The 18960-nt window shown below is 46.3% G+C and overlaps 1 protein-coding gene across 1 annotated transcript in view; it reads right to left on the bottom strand.

Moving 5' to 3' along the window:
* FAAH2 (fatty acid amide hydrolase 2) overlaps positions 1-11685 on the bottom strand; it is a 47456-nt gene extending 35771 nt beyond the window's left edge. The window contains exon 1 of the mRNA XM_015426532.1: positions 11281-11685. Coding sequence (XP_015282018.1) covers positions 11281-11553 — 273 coding nt within the window. The 5' untranslated portion in view covers positions 11554-11685. The remainder of the gene's footprint in view (positions 1-11280) is intronic.
* Between the last annotated feature and the right edge of the window lie 7275 nt (positions 11686-18960).

Here is an 18960-nt window from a genome sequence, read left to right as displayed (position 1 = left end):
TTACTAGAAATAATGCCCGTTGCGGAAATAAATACACTGGGATCTAGAAAGAGGCTCTGGGAGAGTGCTCTGGCTTTGGGCAAACAGTGTCAGTCTGCTTTTAAAACATGAACCTGGGACCTGCACACCACCAGAATACAGCAGGTTCCATATGCAACTGACATTCCAACTGCCTTGCGGGGGGGGGGGGGGTTTGAGGTGTGGAATGGAGTGAAGTCCAATCAGCTTCCATATGCAAAAGACCAGGTTGTCGCAGCAGTTGTGGTGTGGGCGGGACCCGGGCTTTGCCTTCTGATTGGTGGCGATATATGCTGAGGAGCAGTGCCATCAGCCATACACTAAGGGAGTGCATTTTAGAATTAGAACTTTGGCACCCACTATTCAATTATATATAAGGAGAGATGTGCAGTAAGGGCAAATAGCCATAGGTTGTTATTATTTTTGTATCCTCTATTAATCTCTTGTTATGCTTTGCACTGAATAAAGATCATTCATATTTGTAATTGTCTCTGATGTGGTAATGAACTCCAGGGCTAAATCTCGTGTCTAGCGCTGAGCACAGAGCTACCACTGTGAGAGTAATTGTGTGCACCTCTGAGTTAGAGTTGCTGATGTGTTAAGTCCCAGATGCCAGCTAAGAGACTGAATCTCTGCTCTTAGGCTGGGTGGGGACCCCTTTGAAGAGATTCTGGTGGCAAACTGTTGTGAGTCCTGAGAGAGTACAGACTGTCTCGTAGATTTTGTTTCATGAGCTGAAATACAGGGTTCCCTCTCACCCCTGGATTGGGCTGAGTGGGTTTAATCCTATACAGACGGGCTCGTTGAGGCCATCAGATGTTTGGGCCAGGGTCTCAGCGGAGGAGGCTGAAATGGAAAATGGAATGCAAATGTCTTAAATTTGTTGGCAAATCAAGTTCAACAACCACTTCATTGATTTTCCACTTCACTGGGAACGGCCCCACAAACTTCCACCCCAGCTTGTGGCTGGGTTGGAGGCCCTTAATGTTTTTGGTGGACATATAGACTGAGTCCCCAGGCTGGATGTCCCAGCCATCTGAGCGTTTCTTGTCTGCCTGAACCTTGTAAGTTTGCTTGGCATCATTCAAAGTTTTACACAACACCGGCCAGGCATCCTTGAGACGTTTACACCAATCCCCCTCTGGCAAAGCAACGGGAGAAGCGGAGCCTTGTAACCATACACCGCTATGAAGGGGGCCATGGAGGAATGACAGGCATTGTTGTAACAAAACTCAGCAAGGGGGTGGAGCCCCTCCAAATCGTCCTGTTGGAAGTTCGTAAAACACCTGAGGTATTATTTGAGGGTTTGATTGACATGTTCCGTTTGCCCGTACTTCTCGAGGTGATAAGACGCTACTTAAGCCCTGTTCCACCCCCAGAAGCCTTATCAGCTTCCCCCAAAACTTGGAAACAAATTGCGCCCCCCCCATCGGAGATTATCTTCCAGGGCAAAGTGTGTAACTGGAAGACCTGGTTAAGGAAAGCCTTAGCCAGAAGGCGAGCCGTAGGTAGCGTCTTAAATGGGATAAAATGCGCTTGCTTGGAAAACAAGTCCACCACCGCCCAAATCACTGTTTTACCCCTGCTGGGGGGTAAATCCATGATGAAGTCCATGGAGATAACTTCCCATGGTCTACTGGGTGTGGGCAGGGGTTGCAGGACACCTGGCGGCTTCCCCGGGCGTGCTTTGCACATAATGCAGGTTTCACACGATTTCACAAAGAGGGAAAGATCCTTCCTCATCCCGGGCCACCAAAACTGGCGCTTTAGCAGATGCAACGATTTGACAAACCCCATATGCCCCACCAGTTTATTTCCATGTACTACGGACATTATCTCGTCCCTCAACGCTGAAGGCACAAACAGTTTGTGGCTGCAGTACCAACAGCCATTGGCCCTTTCTTCCACCTCCCCCTCTTTCTCCAATTTGAGACAATCAGCATCAGAAAGGGCAGAAGCGAATTTAATTTCCCAACAGTCCTCAGACTCCGGGGGTTGGGCTTTTGCCTGGCTGCATGTCGTCACCGCCCTTCCCAACTGTGAGTGCGTGAACATAGATTCGAGCACACCCTCCCTTTGACTATCATGCTGTGGCAGGCGGGATAACGCATTGGCCAAGGAGTTAGATTTCCCCTGGAAATGGGACAGGGTGAAGTTAAACTTGGAGGGACTCCCTGGGTTCCTGATCCCGGGCAGGTCGCAGCGAAGTGGCCTGCTTCGCCACATTTCAGGCAGAGCCCTTGTTTCATCCGCTGCTCCCGAACCCCCTCCTTCTGCTTCAGAGGGGTCTTGGGTTTCAGGGACGTCAAGACAGTCTTACCCACAGTTGCAGCATTGTCGATCCTGATAGTTCTTAAGTGGCTCTCAGCATCGGCCGCTTCGCGCATCCAGGCATTCAGAGACACAGGGAAGACACTGCGAAGGACCGTCTCCCTGATCTCGGGGTGCAGACGCAGGCGGTATTGCTCGGCCATCATTCCATTGGGCCAACCCTGGATCTTAGCCGCCTGGCGCTTGAACTTCTCAGTATACTCCCGCACTGACTACTTCCCTCACTTGAAGGTGCGTAAGTAAGCCCGAGCTTGCTCACCAGCATTCAGGTCTTGATACTGAGCTCGGAGAGCCCACATAAAGGCATCTACCGACTGGCGTTCCGGTCCATCAGCATTGTGCAAACTCATGTACCAATCAGCTGCCTCAACCCTCAACCAGGATGCGATATAGTCCACCCAGTGTTCTTAATCTGGAAACAGGTGGCCCCAGTTCACAATGAACTTCTGGGCGTGAACCACAAAGAACGCCAGGTTCTCGGGGGTTCCATCAAACGTGGCATCCAATGGCTCCGTAGGGCGGTGCACTTCCCGGCCCAGTTGTGCTGGCACCACGTTCCTTGGAGGGAGATTTCCAGCTTGGGCAGACAGGACCCATGGCGGCACCTGAGCACAGTGTGCTGTACTTCCCGCTGCACCGCTTCCACCATCATCCCCGGCAGATTCCGGAACGACTCCTCGATCATCTGCATGAGTTTATCGTAGCCCCACTTGAGTAACTCCAGCTGGGTGCCTATGAACTCCTCGGCCTCCTCGCCCCTCTCGGTAGCACCGCTATCCTCCGTTTCATAGCTCATCTCCCGTGGAGCCTGATCGCAATGACTTTCACATCGCGGCCCCGAAGGGGAAGCAAGAGTCCAGGTTTCGTGAGTATCCACGTTGAACTGTCCCCAGCGCAGCCCCTTCAACCTCGTAGTCACTCTGGCTGTTGCCCCTCCGAAGGGCTCCAATAGAGGGTTGGCCCCGTCCATCCACACACCCAGTGGGATGGAAGCCGTCGCTGCGGACGTAATGCTCGACTCCCCAAGAGGGACTAGGCTATCCTCCCTGGTCGAAACCAGGATGTTGGTCTCCTCACCGTCGCTCATCTCAGTGTGCAAGATGCGGGTCGAGGGAATGAAGATTCCTGACACTTTGTCAGGGTCCTTAGCCAGGTTACTCAACACAGGGCTTCATGAGAAGATAACTGTTTATTGGTAAATCCAGAACTAGAGACATGAGTACAGCTTGTGTCAGAAATGGCCACCAATACTAGGGCCCCTGACTTATACTAGAATCAAACATCGCCCCCCCCCCCGGTAAGCATGAGCCAATGGATACATCTCGTGCGCGGGGGCAAAGCAAGCAGGCAAAGCTAAGGTCGTTAACTTTCCCAGTCGAGTAAAACTGCAGCTGGAGCATCTACAAGGTCAAGCATAAGATAGCAAACAGTTGGTGAGCCAGGGAGAGCTGAGACAGAAAACGGGAGGGCAACCCTCCACATTCCAGACCTATGAAAGGGATCTTGGAGAGTGAAGTGGTTTCAGATGCCAAATGACAATAAGCAGGCATTGGTAATCAGACAGGAACCTAGGTCTCAATTCAGTCCTGGAGGATGCGTTGATCTTCATTATCATTTGCAATTCAGCAGTCTCTCTTTCTAATCTCTTTTTGAAATTCCTTTGTAACAGAACTGCTGCTCTTAGGTTAGCAACTGAATGTCCTAGAAGGTTAAATGTTCCCCCATTAGTTTTTGAATGCTGTAGTTTCTAATGTCATACTTGTGTCCACTTATTCTTTGCATCCTCCTGGACTGAATCCTCCTGGACCAAACTGAGACCTAGGTTTCCTGTCTCATTACCAATGCTGGTATCTCCACACCTACTACCCCTCTGCATATCACACTTAATCCACTCAAGATTGGTATTGTGATTCATCAGCTATTGCCATTCGGCATCTGAAATCACCTTTATAAAGTTTATATCTCCAGTACCTCGTTACATTTTACAGCATGCATGGCCCGGCCTGACAAAGTGACATTTATGTCAGATCCAGCTCTCATGACAAATGAGTTCGACATCTCTGGCTTAGACGTTGCCTGTGTGTGCACATTTGCATACATGATTCCCACAAAGTCACCCAGCAAGATTCTTAAGTGTATTTGGAATGCAAATGTAAAGCAAAAAGGGGAAGCACCACTTCCAGCATTCCTCCGCAGAACCCCATGAACTTCTGGTCCATCTAAAGCTTAGCTGCCAGATCCCAGTTGGAAGAGAATCTTTAAAAAAAAAAAAAAAACCCTAGAAGTGGTCATATCCTCATTTCCCTTGTCTACCTAGAGTGCTTTGAGTTGTTTCAGGACAGCTGGTCTGTCTCCCCCAGAGATACGCAGGTGCGGCTCACTTTGGTCCACTTTCTTTCATGTAAAAGCCAGTGAGAACGTTTCAGCTGGAGATTAATCCAGATTTCTTTCAGAGAAAAAACTTTTTTGCTGCATTTTCCCGCTGAACCATTCCCCATCATGAAAATCAGCATTCTCGTGTACCATTTTTTGCTATTGTGCAAAAAGAGGGGAAAGGAGAGGAACCAAGTTTTGAACCACTAAAAGTGGATACGAAGGAAGGAAGAAAAGGGGGGGAATATATCAGGTTCTGTAGGGGATTGCTAGCAGTGCCTATTTTCTACTTACATATATTTTTTGTAAAAAAAAAAAGTAGAACGCCAAATGAAAGCAATTTTCACCACCATCCCCAAAAAACTTGCACAGTTCAGATGTCACACCATTAACCACCCCTAGCATGATGAAAATAATTCCAAATTGGATGTGCCCTTCACAGGAACTTTGTTGACGACAAAGCCTCACAGCCACCATGTTCTGACCCTGACTGTTACTAACCTGAATGCTCTCGTCAGACATCTGCATCAGTACTTGTAAATTCTACCTCTATAGCAGCTGGGATTCCAGGGGAACTATCATCCTTCTAAACCTGCTTGGGTGGTGACCTGCTGACTAGTACTTTGTAAGGCCTCTTGCACTTTGATAGCTATACAAATAACAATGCATGTTCTGTCGCGGTAGCGTGGTAGTGTGCTCTGAGTTGGTGAGGTCTTAGAAATAGAAAGCAGCAGTCCAAACTGTCTCGTGCTAACTATTTACATTTATTTACATAATTCACACTGAGCTGGTATACACTTACAAAGTGCTTCGCCAGACATCACATTTAGAAGCAGCAGTGAAACAGTACAGTATATTCACAGTTATATACATATCAGCACCAATCAGCATTCAGTGCTAAGTCATTATGCACAGGCATTCTTGCACTGGTCAGAATCGGTATGAACTAGCTAATGTAGCTGTCATGAACTGTCAATTAGATCACCAGCCTGATGTCTTATCAAGCAACACTTATATGCTGACATGTTCCCCCATATGGCAGCACCTCCTGTTTTTCAGGATCTAGCTGTGCCCCTCCCCCCCCCAAAAATCATTCTTGGGTTCTTACTCTAATCCCCGTGTCATGTTTTCCATACATTTACTTTTTAAAAAAATTCCTAGGCTCTAGACATCAAATTTTCTGAAGCCAGCCCTCTGAAGAATTAGAAAAGAATTAGGAAAGGGCTCAACTTCACCATTTTTAGAAGCTTGATTTCCCTCAACCCCAGCTCTGGTATCATCTATATCAGAGGTGTCGAACTCATTTGCCACGAGGGCCAGATCTGACATAAATGTCACTTTGTTGGGCTGGGCCATGTGTGCCATAAAATGTAATGCCAGGTTCTGGAGATAGGAACTGTATAAAGGACAGCAGCTGGTAAGCTCTGAGTTGGTGTGTCCTCACTGCAAGGCCTCATGGGCTGGGAGGGGGGTGCAAAGGAAAACCCACATGGGCGGACTGGAGAGCCAGTGGTGCAGCACTGGGCAGACACCCCCACGCTGTTTGACTGATGCAGACAAGGTTGTTCTACTACGCTAAGCCACTATCGGAGTGGCTCCCCCCACTCCCCTCTCCAAGCAGTCTCCTGTTCCCTCCGTTGCAGTAGTTGCTCGCGGGCTGCATAAAAGCCCTGGATGGGCTGGTTCAGGCCCCCCGGCCTTATGTTTGACACCCCTGATCTATATGAAGGCTAAATGCTTGGAATAACACAGTAATTAGAAGGACTACAAATACTTGCACTGAATACGGCTGAGATTAGCTGTGTTTTCCACCTGCAGAAGCAGTCCTAATAAAAGCTTATTTATGGCATTCATTTATCATCAATCTTTCTTGGGGCACAACACAGATTACATAATTTTAAAACAGTTTAATAAAGGCAATTCCTACAGTCATTAAGACTGGAATGCACAATTAGAAAACAACGCAAAAATGACACCACCCACATAGAACGAACAATGCAACAGCACAAGACGAAAAATGGAGAACCACGCAAGGAAAAGCTGCACAGGACATACGACAATGCCGTAAAGCCAGATTACAAAATTAGAAAGCGACACAAAACAGATACTATGATATAGACTATACTGTGCAGTTGTCTTGCTTCCGATGGCATTGCCAGATCAAAAGACAAGCCCGTGCTCAAGGACTGCAGACCACTTTGGCCTCAAAGCACACTGTGTGCTGGGAGGCAACAGGACAAGTTGCATAAACAAAAGAGGTTCATGTGAGATAAATCCCCGCTCTTGTAAATGGAGCCAAGTTTTTATGAGCCCCTTTATCCCAGGTCCAAGTCTTAGATGTGGAATCAGGCATGGGGTGAGTTACAGACTGTACCCTCACAAGGAGGCCTGGGAGAGTTGCCAGACAATGATATTCCTCTTCATCACACCTTAAGAGCTCACAACAACACTTGGCCAGGGTGAACAGAACAGTTGATATTCTTATTTGTTCAGCGTTAGAGGCAACCACGACTGCCAATTTTTAAACTAAGTGATGGACAATGGACGGTCGCAGTGGCAACAGAGCAAAAGATTGCCTACTGCAATCAAAGTGTCCTCACAAAAATATCACACAGGAATCTCACACACAGCTGGTGCAGTGAGTGGCTGAGAGATGGAGCCATGCATCAGGAAGCTCTTCTTTTGAATCCTTCCTCTGCTGTGACCTGGTGCTTCAGGCGCTCTCTCATTCTCAGCCACCCATCTGCAATTGGCAAATAATGCTGATCTACCTTGTAGGGAATGTTTGTGACGCACCTCAAACATGCTGAAGTCTTATATAGAAGTCTAAGTGTTGTACTTGGAAAACAGGAGACTAATTGCCAATTAGTGCAATTATCGCACAATTGCACTCATTTCACACGCTAGCAAGGTCATGCTACAGATCCATAAGCTAGGCTTCAGCAGTATGTGGATAGAGAACGGCCAGAAGTACAAGCTGGGTTTCAAAGAAGTAGAGGAGCTAGAGATCAAATTGCCAGCATACACTGGATTATGGAGAAAGCAAGAGAGTACCAGAAAAACATCTACTTCTGCTTCATTGACTATGCTAATGCCTTTGATTATGTGGATCACAACAAACTACGGCAAGTCCTTAAAGAGATGGGAGTACCAGACCACCTCACATGTCTCTTGAGAAACCTGTATAAGGGTCAAGAAGCAACAGTTAGAACCGGATATGGAACAACTGATTGGTTTAGCATAGGAAAAGGAGTACGACAAGGATGTATATTGTCACCTTGCTTATTTAATATATATGCAGAGTACATCATGCGAAATGCTGGCCTGGATGAATCACAAGCCGGAATTAAGATTGCTGGGGAAAAGATCAACAACCTCAGATATGCAGACGATACCACTCTAATGGCAGAAAGTGAAGAGGACCTAAAGAGCCTCTTGCTCAGAGTAAAAGAGGAAAGCGCAAAAGTGGGCTTGAAGCTCAACATCAAAAAAACTAAGATCATGGCATCCGGCCCCATCACTCCTTGGCAAATAGAAGGGGAAGTCGTGGAAGTAGTGACAGACTTCACGTTCCTGGGATCCCAAATCACCGCAGACTGTGACAGCAGCCATGAAATTAAAAGACACCAATCAACCCTGACTGTTCCCTGGAAGGCCAGATAATGAAACTGAAGCTCAAATACTTTGGCCACCAAATGAGAAGGGAGCACTCACTGGAGAAGACCCTGATGCTGGGAAAGATTGAAGGTCAAAGAAGAAGGGGACGGCAAAGGATGAGATGGTTAGACAGTGTTATCGATGGAGCAAACATGAAACTAAGCAAACTCTGGAGCACAACGGAAGACAGGAGGGCCTGGCGTGATGTGGCCCATGGGGCTGCGAAGAGTCAGACTTGACTGTGCAACTGAACAACAACAATGCCAATTTGCCGTTGCATCCCATTATCAAATTTCAGTTTCTCCCAGTATGGCAAAAGGGATAAGAGAAGTACTACAGATGTCTTCATCCAGTTTGAAGGGAAGAAAGTGGGTGTTTGAACAAATGCCAATTCAGTCTTTAATTAACATTCCCTTATCAACAGAGCTTCCAAACTATGACCAATCCATAATTATGAAATGGTGGCAATGGTGAGATGAAACAAAAGTATAGTGGCACATCTTACAGACTAGCAACATTTATTTCAATATGAGGTTTTATGAGTCAAAGCTCACTTCTTCAGATACACGGGAAAGAAATCGCTTTGGGAATACTTATAGGGACATTTAGAGAAAAGAAAGGCACGAGGAGTCAAGGCAGAGAAAAAATTGGTGTGAATCCCACCAGCAATGTTTCATAAGTGTAATTCTTCATGTAAGGTATTAGCCATGACACATAACAGATCATGAGAGATGTCAGAGGTCCCAGCCCAGCCTGTCTTGGGGTACAAATGAACACAGTAATGAGGCAGAAGAAGTACCAGAGCAATCGATTTGGAAGAAGGATTCTGAAGCTTAAATAAATGAACTGATATCAATACAAGTTTATAGTAAGATGAAACAAGTTAGGAACAGCCAATTAAAGTTTCTAAAAAGTGGGGACGTTTGGCAAGGCTTCTCTAAGGAGAACAAACATTCAGTTGTGAACACCGAACGATATGGAACTGAAAGTTAATGAGTGTGCAATACTTTTTTTTTTTTTTGCTATGCACTAGAACTGAAGAACGGCAGGCAGAATGGTCAAGAGTCCTATCGAGATTGCCGAGGTACCACAAGAGACTAACAATATGGTTGAATTTATGAAATCTTATAGCAAATAAAGACCATTCTTGTTGTTAGCTTAGTGATGACTACAAGGGCAATAAAAGGTCTTTCCTAATACCGGCTATCTCAGATCTTCAATGAGAGATAACCAAGGACTGAGCACGTGAAGTTAACTTGTGCTGAGTTAGATCACTGCTATTCTATCAACAATTTCTTCAGACTGGCAGTTGCTTTCTAGGGACCTCAGTTGCCAACTCCAGAAGAAGAAGAAGAGATTGGATTTATACCCCACCCTTCACTTGGAGTCTGAGAGCGGCTTACAAACTCCTTTCCCTCCCCCTCCCCACAACAGGCACCCTGTGAGGTGGGTGGGGCTGAGAGAACTCTTGACAGAAACGGCTCTTTTTCAAGGACAGCTGTGCCAGAGCTTGTGGCTGACCCAAGGTCACATCAGCAGGTGCAAGTGGAGGAGTGGGGAATCAAACCCGGTTCTCCCAGATTAGAGTCCGCGCACTTAACCACTACACCAAACTGGCTCTTGGCACCACACAAGACTCCAGGTAGGGAATTTATGGGAAATTTGGGGGTGGAGAAGAAGCTCAGTAGGGATGTAATGCCATTAAGTCCACACTCTGAAGCAGCCAATTTCCCCACGGGATTTGATCTGCCTAGCCTGGAGATCAGTCATAATTCTGGAAGAACTCCAGGCCCTACTTGGACACTGGCAACAGATCTTCCACATCCTCTCACACCCGATCCTTTTAACTGGGAATAGCAGGGGTTGAACCTGGAGTTTTCTGTGCACACAACATATTTTACTGCCCAGTGCTTCTCAGACTGTGGGACGCAAGGCTCTGTAGAATGAGATGATGTTGAAGCAGCCTCTCCCTGCCACGTGGCAGGGCTGAATCGTCCCTCTCCAAGGACGCGGTGATCTGCACTGGATTCCTTTACCACCATAAACAGACCTTTGACAAACGTCCACTCATCCAAGACAATCTTAATCTCCCAAGTGTGGCAAGTCCCGAATGTCTGGAAACCATAACTTGCCCTATGAAACACGTTTCAAAATACAAAGGTTGGGGGAATGTAGGGTTGCCAACTGTGGTTTCAGACATTCCTGGAGATGTGGGGTGGTGACTGGGGAAGGAGCTCAGTGGGAGATGTGATGCTGCCACAGAGTCTGCCCTCCAAAGCTGCCATTTCCTCTGAGGGAACGGATCTCTCCGGAGATCACGGTAATTTTAGAACTCCAGGCCCAACCTAGAGGGTGGCAAGCCTAGAGCCTCAGGAACGGTTATGATTACGTAGGGTTGCCAGGTGCCCCCTCGTCACCAGCGAGGATGGTAGGGTTCTCAGATCCAGGTTGGGAAACTCCTGGAGATCTGAGGATGGAGCCCGGGGAGCACAGGGAACTCACTGGAGTAGGATGCCAGAGTCCACCCTCCAAAACATCCATTTTCTCCAGGGGAACCAATCCCTGTAGTCTGGAGATGAGGCGTAATTCTGAGAGATCCCCAGGTCTCACCTGGAGGCTGGCATCCCTAGCAGCGAGAAAGGCCTGTGATGACAGTTACCCATAAATCCCTGGTTTTCTTCACACCAACTTTTCGGAAGAAGCACCCGACTCTCTCGTTCCCTCGCCCATCCGACGGCAGGTGCAGGACACCCCCCCTTTCCTACTCTAAACTACATCTCCCAGAACCCTTCGCGGAGATACTTTCTCATACAGGACCCCTGAAGGCTCGAATTATTAATTCTGCTACTGCCCACCCTCCCACCACGCACCCACCCCCGCTCCCCGTTCCGCGCCCCTTACCTCTTTACGGCGGATTCGCCGCGCCAGTTCTACCCCGGGGACGAGGAGCAGCTCATTTGAGGGCGGCGGGACGCAGCGGACCTTGCGCGAGGGCGAGGACAGGGGGCAGGTGGCGGTGGTGGTGGCGGCGGCGGGGGGACTCGCCGTAGCCGGCGAAGGGGACGGGGCGGCGAGGGCGGAGGCGCGCGCCACCAGCCCCAGCAGCGCCAGGAAGGCGCGCGACAGGAGGCGCAGCACCCGCGCCGTGTAACGCTCCGCGCGAGACCGGGCCATGGCTCCGCGACCTTCCGAAGAAGGCGAAGAAAGACCGGGCCAGGGAGGGAGGAAGGGACGGGGGGAAGAGAGCGAGGGCGAGAGACCGGCCGGCTCACGGGGAGAGGCACTCGAAAGCGGGAGGTCCCGATGCCGAGCCCCGCCTTCCTCCTCCTCCTCCTCCTCCTGAGGCGAAATTGGCGAGCGCCAAAAGGCGCGAGGAGGCCGAGAAGGAAACTACTTCGGCGCGGTGCCGTTTTGTCGCTCGAGGCGCACGTCGGTCCCTCCCCCGTCTCAAAGATGGACGCAGGGGCATGCCTCTGCAGAGTTACAAATCGGGAGATTAATCTCCTCCTCGGCCGCCGCGTGAACTAGGTCAGAAGGAATGTGCTGCTTGCAAACACAATAGCGGCTTCTTGCGAGGGATGCCATCAGGCAGAGAGAGAGAGAGAGAGACTTCGCAACATTTCTGGACGGTTTCTCTTCCCTCGTGGGACTCAAGAGAGGGCATGCATAGGGGGCTCCCGGGCCTCCTTCCAACAAAAGACAGGACTGCCTCTTTCCGTTGAAGATTACCACAACGGACTGCTGCAACTTTTACTACTCTTCAGGGATAACTGGGCAGACCAAGGGAGAAAATATGCCATATCATGCCAGTTTTATCTCCAGCCCACTAGACTGGAGGCTTCCCCAACCTAGTGGACATATTTAGAAATTTAAGACGTGTGGTAAAGCGGTGGCTCAAGTGGTTAAGACGCTGAACTGCAGACTGTGGAAGTAGTTCAGCAGTTCAAGACCCGGGGTGAGCTCCTGTCTCTAGTTCCAGCTCCTGCCAACCTAGCAGTTTGAAAGCAAGAAATTGCAAGTAGATAAATAGGTACCACTTCGGTGGGAAGGTACCAGCGTTCCGTGCGCCTTGGTGTTTAGTCATGCCGGCCACATGACCACGGAAACGTCTTCGGACAGCGCTGGATCTTCAGCTTTGAAACGGAGATGAGCACCGCAACCCTAGAGGCGGATTCGACTGGCTTTCGAGCAAGGGGACCTTTACCTTTAATGGGCCCCACAGCAAAAGGAGGAGTGCCCCTTGGGGCAGAGGCCAACCACAACATGTATTTCAAGCCAAGCTTCTGTTGCAATGAAGTGAAAGAAAGTCAGATGGGTGCCAGGAATCAAATTGGTAGGTGCTGTGGTACCCAGCAGTGATGCCCAGCCCCTGCACTAGGCAATATTCTTTGACTTAATTTGAACCAGTCTCACTGGCTGCTCACCCCAGGCCTGGAATTGTTCGTTAAGAAGAGTGTGCTTCTGACTGTATGTCAAATATTAGGAGACCAGCACCACCTAATCACCACAACCAGCAGAACACAAAAGTTAACAGCTTATTTTTTTTTTAAGTCTGTTAAATATAAATCATTAGCACTTATTAGAAGTTCCAGGAACAGAGGGATCAAAAAAAGTGTTTTGGAACATGAGCAAAAGGCTCAATATATTGCTAAATAGCTACGCCCAGTTGTCAAACAAGCATGGCTTCCATGAGAGAAGAGATTAAAGCACAGCTGAATCTGCATCGGGATCATCTCAGACTTCTCAATACTGTCAGATCTATGTGAAATAATGAACGGCTTAGATGGCTTCAGATCACACGTGAAATTCCTTTACTCCATCAGATCAATGACAGGTGAAGGCAGGCTTCCATGACAGGAGTTTCGAAATATGGATTTAAGATATAAGTCTGAGTGAGATATAAAAGCAGCTAATTAATGAGAGCTAATAGGGTGGCTCAAGTGGCTAAGATGCTGAACTGCAGGCTGGAAGGTCGGTAGTTCAGCAGTTCCAGACCCGAGTGCCGCATGACAGAGTGAACTCCCGTCTCTGGTTCCAGCTCCTGCCAACCTAGCAGTTCGAAAGCAAGAAATTGCAAGTAGATAAATAGGTACCACTTTGGTGGGAAGGTAACAGTGTTCTGTGCGCCTTGGCGTTTAGTCATGCCGGCCACATGACCATGGAAATGTCTTCAGACAGCGCTGGTCTTCAGCTTGGAAACGGAGATGAGCACCACAACCCTAGAGTTGGATTCAACTGGCTTTCGAGCAAGGGAAATCTTTACCTAATAGGCGAAGGCCCTGACATAGATGGCCTAGGCTAGCCCAATCTCAAGAGATCATGGAAGCTGTCCTTGATTAGTGCTTGGATGGGAGACTAAGGAAGCCCAGAGTTTCTACACAGAGGCAGGCAGTGGTAAACTACCCCAAACATCTCTTGACTTGAAAACCCTACGGTAAGTTGACTGCAACTTGACAGCACTTTCCACCCCCACTAATGGAGTGGGAGAGATGAAAGTCAGAGAGCTTAGACATATAGTTGTGATCCACTTTATCAGATGGATGTAGCTTTCCTGAGAGGTCATGCCAAGCATATGCAGTGAGATGAACATTTTTGAAGGAAAAAGAGCGTATATACTTGCTGTGTCTCACACTCAAATGTAATATACCCTTGTATAATTTTTGGTTAAAAGATTACTAATCCTTCCTTAACAGGTGTCTCTCAAGGGACTGGTGGGAAGTTGGCATCTTGTGCCAGCCTGAACACTGGGAAAGAAAATGCAATTTTCCTCGGGTGAGGAATAAATAATAGCAGTCACACAAAAAATAATGTGTGTATGTGCGTGAGGCTTGTCTGCACACACAGAAAAACAGGAAAATAAATTCAGCTGTGTCTCTCAAGGGACTGGTGGGAAGTTGGGATCTTGTGCCAGCCTGAGCATTGGGAAAGAAAATGCAATTTTCCTCAGGTGAGGAATAAATAATAGCAGTCACAAAAAATAATGTGTGTATGTGGGTGAGGCTTGTCTGCACACTGAGAAAAACAGGAAAATAAATCCAGCCTTCCAACTTGCCTGGAAACCAGGCTGAATGTTTAGATTCTTTAAACACACTTGTACAGTTCCGCAGGGCCTGCAAGACAGAGCTCTTCTGCCAGGCTTTTAGGAGCCGCCCACCACTACCACCAACTATTACTGTTGGTAACACCGGGGTAGTTGGTTGGCCCATATGGAGATCGAGCCACAGTAACATACGAGACAGATACGGCTGAATTGGGACTTGTGTCTATCTACAGGATGCCATCTTCAATGTGATTGGAAGATCATTTCTATGTTGAGCAATTTAATTGTAATGATATGGTTGTTTTATCTGGTTTTATAGGTTTTATGTACCCTGGCACATAGCGCCTTTAAATGTAAGCCGCCCTGAGCCCGTTCGCAGGGAGGGCAGGATAGAAACCCAATAAATAAATAAACCTCATTTTTATTCTTCCCCAGTATGCCCCATCCTTTATTTTCTCCAGCCCAGGACTCATAAATACTTTACCATAACTTGAAAGGCTGCTTCTGCTGAGTTTTATGAGAGCAGGTGGAGTTGAGGCTGCGTACACTTCTTTTCAGAAATGGCTAACTCCACTGAATGGTAAGGAAGGCGAATGCTGTGAATTCCCTCTGGAGTAATTATCCAGGATTATCACCTGGTGAAAGAAGAAACACAATGGGGGTGCTGCATAAACAGATGTTGTAAACAAACTACTTGGCTTCTTACATTACTTATAATTTGGTGTTGTACAAAGTTATTAGCATTACACAAAGCTAATTGATGACTCTGAGGAGAAAATCGCCTGAGGTTTTTTTCAATTACTTGTGCTAGTTTTGTCAAAGTTTTCTTATTCACTTGCCACAATGGGTTCTGTCTTCTGGATATAGAAAGTTACATCTAAAGGAGAACAGACTAGCCTAAAATGATTATTTATTTACTTACTTCATTTACGCTTTGTTTTTTTCCCCAATGGGGACCCAAAGCGGCTTACATTGCAACATGCGTTTTCCAAACACTCTGGCAATTGGAACCAAGTGCTTTTAAGCATGTGCAAAATTCCCTTCCCCGAGAGGTGAAAACATTATGGTAGTTTTTCACTGGGTTTGTCTAAAGGCCAGGTATTTCTGAGCATGTTTCCTTTGTGTATAGGACTAGCTGTTTTGAGAAATGGAGCTATAGAAAATGTACCTTGGGCAGTCAGCAGAAGGCTTTTGCCCAATGATGGGAAACAGCACAGAAAAATAATGCGGAGGCAAAGCCTTCACTGAGGTATATAATATTTACAAAATCCGAAAGCAGAAAAATAAATGGGAACACCAAACCATTCCTGCCCCACCTTGCAAGTAACCAGGAGGATGCAATTACTTGTATCTAACAATTAGTGTCTCAGCCAGTTTATAAAACAAGTGCAGAAAAACCCAGAACCAATCTCATAGGATCTCTGCTCTGTCTCACTCTGCTTTCTGGTGCTAAAAGAAAAAAAGCTTACAAACAAGGAAGAGGACCTGATGAATGAAATAGATCCATCATAAAGAAATCTCTGACATTTCAAGTTCCACAGATCACCACTTGCAGGAAAAATAATCAGTCATTTGGAAATTTTGTAAGCATTAAGTGCAGGTTAAACAGCAATCTTTGGCATGGAAGAGATGCTTCACACAAGCCCTACACAGAAGTATTTCTGTTTAAGAATTTCTGTAAACAACATGCACACAAGCTGTGGTCTAAGACTAATCCCTGCTCCTTAGTGCTTGTAAATACAAAATACTACACCTACACACAATGTAGGGATCTTCCCGATTCTGTGCATCAAATGTGTTAGTCCCTGATTCTGATGATAATTCTGTTCCTATTCTAGTCTAGATGTCTTAAAACTGGAAGTCTGCTGGGTAGGCACTATATACACATTTCCACACAGCAGACACCTCTAGAGTTACATTCTTTGCCATGTTTGCTATGAAAGGGCTGTTCACCTGGCTGTCCTGAATCTGACCTACTGCCAGAAGTTTGTAGTCTTGCAGTTAGAGCTTATGGGATGATGAAAATTCATTCTTGTTGGTTATTAGATAGTGTGTAGGTAAGTGACTTGGAAATGGAAGGGCAGAAAAAGTAGTTGAGCTTTTTGCCATGTTTGCTAATGCAGGGGAAAGGAGTGTGTGTATATATATGTGTATATATATATGAAGACTTTACTTGGGCAAGCTGAACTCACCTGCCTCCTCTGTCTAGAAATCAAAACTAGTTGTTGAAACCCAGCTGTGGAATGGCATTCTTAGCAACTTTTGTGTACATACATTTGCATAACTGTCTCAGTAAACCTGGAGCTATGTTTTTTCTGTGTACAGATGTCTGAAAATGTTTGTTCTCCTTAATGGACAATCGGAATTGTAGAGCTTTGGATGACGGAGAAGAAATTTTATCCATTGCATGCACTGATCACCTCAGTCTGAAGGCCCAAGCAAAAGTATGGACTGTTTTCTTGGAAGAATCAAGCCTTACTTTCCTTTTTCTGTTTGCTTAATTGCCACTATCATTTTTACAGAAACAAACTCTAGGACAACTGGCTCAATTTCCCCACTAACTGGGGAGGGGGATACTTCACTCTCTTCTTTGTTTAAATTTACAGCCCAGCTAAAAGACCCCCAGAATCAATAAGAATAAACTGAAGATCATATTTAAAGAGCTTCAGCAGAATTATACCTGCCTGCATTCATGTGTGTCATTCAAAGGGAAGCCCTGATCTCGGAAGCTAAAGAGGGCCAGCCTTGGCTAGTATTTGGAAGGCTGGCTTCCAAGGAATGCCAGGGCTGTGACGCAGAGGCAGGCAATGGCAAGCCACCTCTGAAATGGCTCTTGCCTTGAAAACAAGTCTAGCTCCCCACCTAGTGATGCATAATGCCAAAAGAGCTAGAACTTTTAGCTGCCAGGATCTCCTGGCTATTCTACACATAATGCCATACAATAATTTTATTTAATTATTTTATTAGGCTTATATCCAGCCCTCCCCACTTTGTAGGCTCAGGGCGGGTTCCAACATATAGGTCTGCAATTTATGTAGATTGACATTTAAAATCTGTAAAATCAATAAAATCATTACATACTAAAACAACAATGCCTCATATTATTAATTATTCAAGGGGGGGGTTGATCTTTTTGTTTCAGATTCCAAAATGTCCAAGATTAATACTGGTTAAATATAAATTCAATAGCCTTATAACATCCAGTTTAACAGTCTTGTAACATAATTTCCCTTTGTCTTTTCACAGCATTTCCTGTTTTTACAGAGTTTTTTCCCCTCCTGGAATTTCAAGACATAGGTTTATTCATTCTGATTTTGGCTGGTCAGACTATACAAACCCCAATACATTCAATTCTGTATGTCAAGTGGAAGCATATTGTGTCAATACTGGATGAGAAGCATCTGTGTTCCTGCAGTAAGTAATTTCTTCTGCTATTTTTTTTGTCATCAACAAGGGATATAAACAAATGAGCACATGGATAGCATGGTGGAAATTTATCATAATTAATTTAATTCATTTATACCCCACCTTTTTCTCCAATGGGGACCTAAAATGCCTAACATAATTCTCCATTTTATCCTCACAACAACCCTGTGAGGTAGGTTAGGCTGAGAGCGTGTGACTGGCTCAAGGTCGCCCAGCATGCTTCCAGTACAGAGTGGGGATTTGAACCTGTGTCTTCCATATACTAGTCTGTTAACCACTACCCCACACTGTCTCAGTGAGAGAGATGGTACAGTGAAAGAGAAAGAGGATGGCCCTGGACTCTGGCTCAGACCAAGGCCAGGAAAGTTTGTACCTCTAAATAGGGGTATAAAATTTTATGGGGGGTGGGAATAAACACCAAATCTTGAACAAACAAGAAGCAAGATTACAAATAAGGGCTGTAGTCAAATCCAGTGAAGTGCATCTAATACAGTGGGCTCAAGTCCGCAGAGTTTATGCTACAATACATGTGCTAGTCTTCGAGGTGCCACCAGATTATTTTTTCACTGCATGATTACTAAAACTACTCAATTAGGATGCGTTTCTTTGTATCAAGAGCATCTGTGGCAAAGGTGAAACACCCTGTCTGGCGGCTGCAGCACTAGAATTCACTTCAGAGTAAACCAATTCCCAGAATCCTGTTTCATGAGGCCATTATGTTACCCCACTCTCATAAGATAAATTACGCAGCAGCATTTCACAGAATTACTGAACGCTTGTGCTCTCTGCTAAAGTTAAAGAGTTCCGTCACAAGCAGTGCAGAGACCGATCTTAGCCACATGATGGCACTGCTTCTTGCACTTTCTATATCTTACTGCACTCTGTGTGGTCCTAAAGCCAGTTTCAGAAGACAGCAAAAAGGAAAGGCCAGTTTAGACATTTTGGGGAAGTGGTATAGAAGCCAGTGTCCATGTGGCACAGAACTTCTTTTCAGGTATTAGAATGGAGAAGCTAATTTAGCGTGTAGGTGGAGAAGAAACTTTTATGGCGTAACAGACTATATTGCACGAAACACTAAAATAGTTCTGGCTATAATTAGATTCACTAATTTCATG

Source organism: Gekko japonicus, unplaced genomic scaffold (genome assembly GCF_001447785.1).
Source record: "Gekko japonicus isolate JY-2015 unplaced genomic scaffold, Gekko_japonicus_V1.1 scaffold1313, whole genome shotgun sequence".
Taxonomy (NCBI): Eukaryota; Metazoa; Chordata; class Lepidosauria; order Squamata; family Gekkonidae; genus Gekko; species Gekko japonicus.
The sequence above is the reverse complement of the archived record's forward strand: the minus strand, read 5'-3'. Positions and strand labels throughout refer to the sequence as shown.